Source organism: Gavialis gangeticus, unplaced genomic scaffold (assembly GCF_001723915.1).
Source record: "Gavialis gangeticus isolate Ggan-Ray unplaced genomic scaffold, GavGan_comp1, whole genome shotgun sequence".
Lineage (NCBI taxonomy): Eukaryota > Metazoa > Chordata > Crocodylia > Gavialidae > Gavialis > Gavialis gangeticus.
In genome coordinates this window covers 129,684,431-129,686,317 of record NW_017729024.1, presented here as the reverse complement: position 1 = coordinate 129,686,317, position 1,887 = coordinate 129,684,431, and the positions used below count along the sequence as shown (strand labels likewise).

Below are 1,887 nucleotides of genomic sequence, written 5' to 3'. Positions count from 1 at the left end.
CCCCCGAACCTCCCATTCTGATGTGGCCACAGCTCACCCCTTAGCCCCCCTTCCAGCACTGTTGCCACTCACTCTGAGCACAGCTCTGGCCCAAACCATCCACCAGACAGAGCCCAGCACTGCTCCTGGCTTCAGCCCTGTGTACAAAAGCAGGGGGCACATGCCCCCCATACCTCCCCTGGAGGTATGCACAGCTGCAGGAGTTGCCCCCTTCCCATGGTCCCCCAGACAAGCCACTCACAGCTCCATTCCACACTCTTCCTGGCTGGGCAGTGCCTGCCCTAGCCCCAGCCCCACTCCCCCCCTCACCATGGGGACCTTGATCTGCACTCCCCATACCCCTTCCCTCCAACAGACTTACCAGCCAGACACTGCTCTCCAAGCTGCTGGGCTGGTGCTGCACACATGCACACAGCATTTATTGGCAACATTATCAGCTACGTTAGCCAAAAAAAGCTGATTGCTGATAATGTCAATTTTCCTTTTACTGGTGCCCATACAACATGGATAGATGTACTGGTGCACCTCTAACACTGAGGAAACAAGGGAAAGCAGAAAAATGACAATACTCCCAGCCACAGACCACCCACCTCATCGGACTCTGAAAACGTGGGTGCAAGCACTCCTCCCCCCTGCCCTGCAAGACATACTGGGCTGCATACTCACTCTCACCTCCCCCCATTATCAGAACCACAGCATATCACACAATTGTGATCTGGTCCCAATCACTGACACTGTAACAGTTCAACTGTGGTCTTCCCAAGTTCTTTGTCACAGAAAAAATGTTCTGTCACAGCGGTTCCCAAACTTTTCAGGTTCAAAGTACACATTGGAAAATACAAACTCCTAGGTTTTACTTGTTTTTTCCTTTGGGCTACAGAAAAATAAAGACCAATTCTTCTGTTGTACTCAATATTTTTCTGTAGTCAAAGATGCCTCGAGTCTAGAAAAGTTGAGTGCCACTGACCCAGACCTTCATGCTTCCCAGGAAGGGTCAGGTGTTGCAGGGAGGACTGTGTAGCCCCCTGAATGTGGTACCTGGTAGGGGGCTGTAGTTCTGGGGGTCCCAAGACCTCAGGAGTTTTTCAACCCCTGCCTTGAAATGCATGCTGTTAATTTCACCTCCCAGCTAGAGCCCCTGCACTCTGGGGTGGGGAGACGAGAAAGGAAGCCACACAGCACACCCTGCCACAGAGAGAAAGGAAGGAAGAAACTTGACAAGTGCCATTTACTGCTTCAGGCCATAGGCTCCTCTCACCTAATCTCCTACTTCACAGGGGGCAGAGAGCAGGTGCTGAAAGGCAGTGAACTGAATGTGACCAGCACCCTGCCAGTACTCAAGGTCTAGGAAGGTGGCCTTCACCCCTGCAGGAGGAGGCCAGGCTGGAACCTCCTCTGCTGCCCCCCACCCCACAGGGACCAGCAGCCCGGAGAGGGGTGTCTAGCGTGCTAGAAAAACTGATGGCACCGCTTTCAGGGCAAGGACTGAAAAGCGACCGAGCCCCCGGGAACCCCCAGAGCTGCTTCCCCCCCCCCCCGGGAAGCACAAGCAGAAGTCATTGCCCCCGCCCCAACACCAGCAGGGGCCGGTCGCACCCCCACCCTGATTGGCCCCAGCAAAAGTCGCGGTCGCCCCGGGCGCTGCCACGGGGGTTGGACCCCGCAGAGCGGGCAGGAGCCCCCCGCAGGGGCCAGGGGGTACCTGCGCACGCAGCGCGGCGTTGCTGTCCTGCTCCTCGCGGTGCAGCCGCTCGGTCTGACACAGCAGCCGCTGCACCTGCTCCAGGCGGCGGTGGCAGGCGCCCAGCTCTGCCTCCAGCGCCGCCACCTTCTCCTGCAGCGCCCGCAGCTCCGCGCCCGGCTCGCCCATGCCCGCGGGGCCCTCAG

At 57.8% G+C, this 1,887-nt stretch overlaps 1 protein-coding gene across 2 annotated transcripts in view; it reads right to left on the bottom strand.

Annotated features, from left to right (window-relative positions):
- AGGF1 (angiogenic factor with G-patch and FHA domains 1) overlaps positions 1-1,881 on the bottom strand; it is a 60,573-nt gene extending 58,692 nt beyond the window's left edge. For both annotated transcript variants that reach the window (XM_019517728.1, XM_019517727.1), the window contains exon 1: positions 1,703-1,881. In XM_019517728.1, coding sequence (XP_019373273.1) covers positions 1,703-1,870 — 168 coding nt within the window. In that variant the 5' untranslated portion in view covers positions 1,871-1,881. The remainder of the gene's footprint in view (positions 1-1,702) is intronic.
- Between the last annotated feature and the right edge of the window lie 6 nt (positions 1,882-1,887).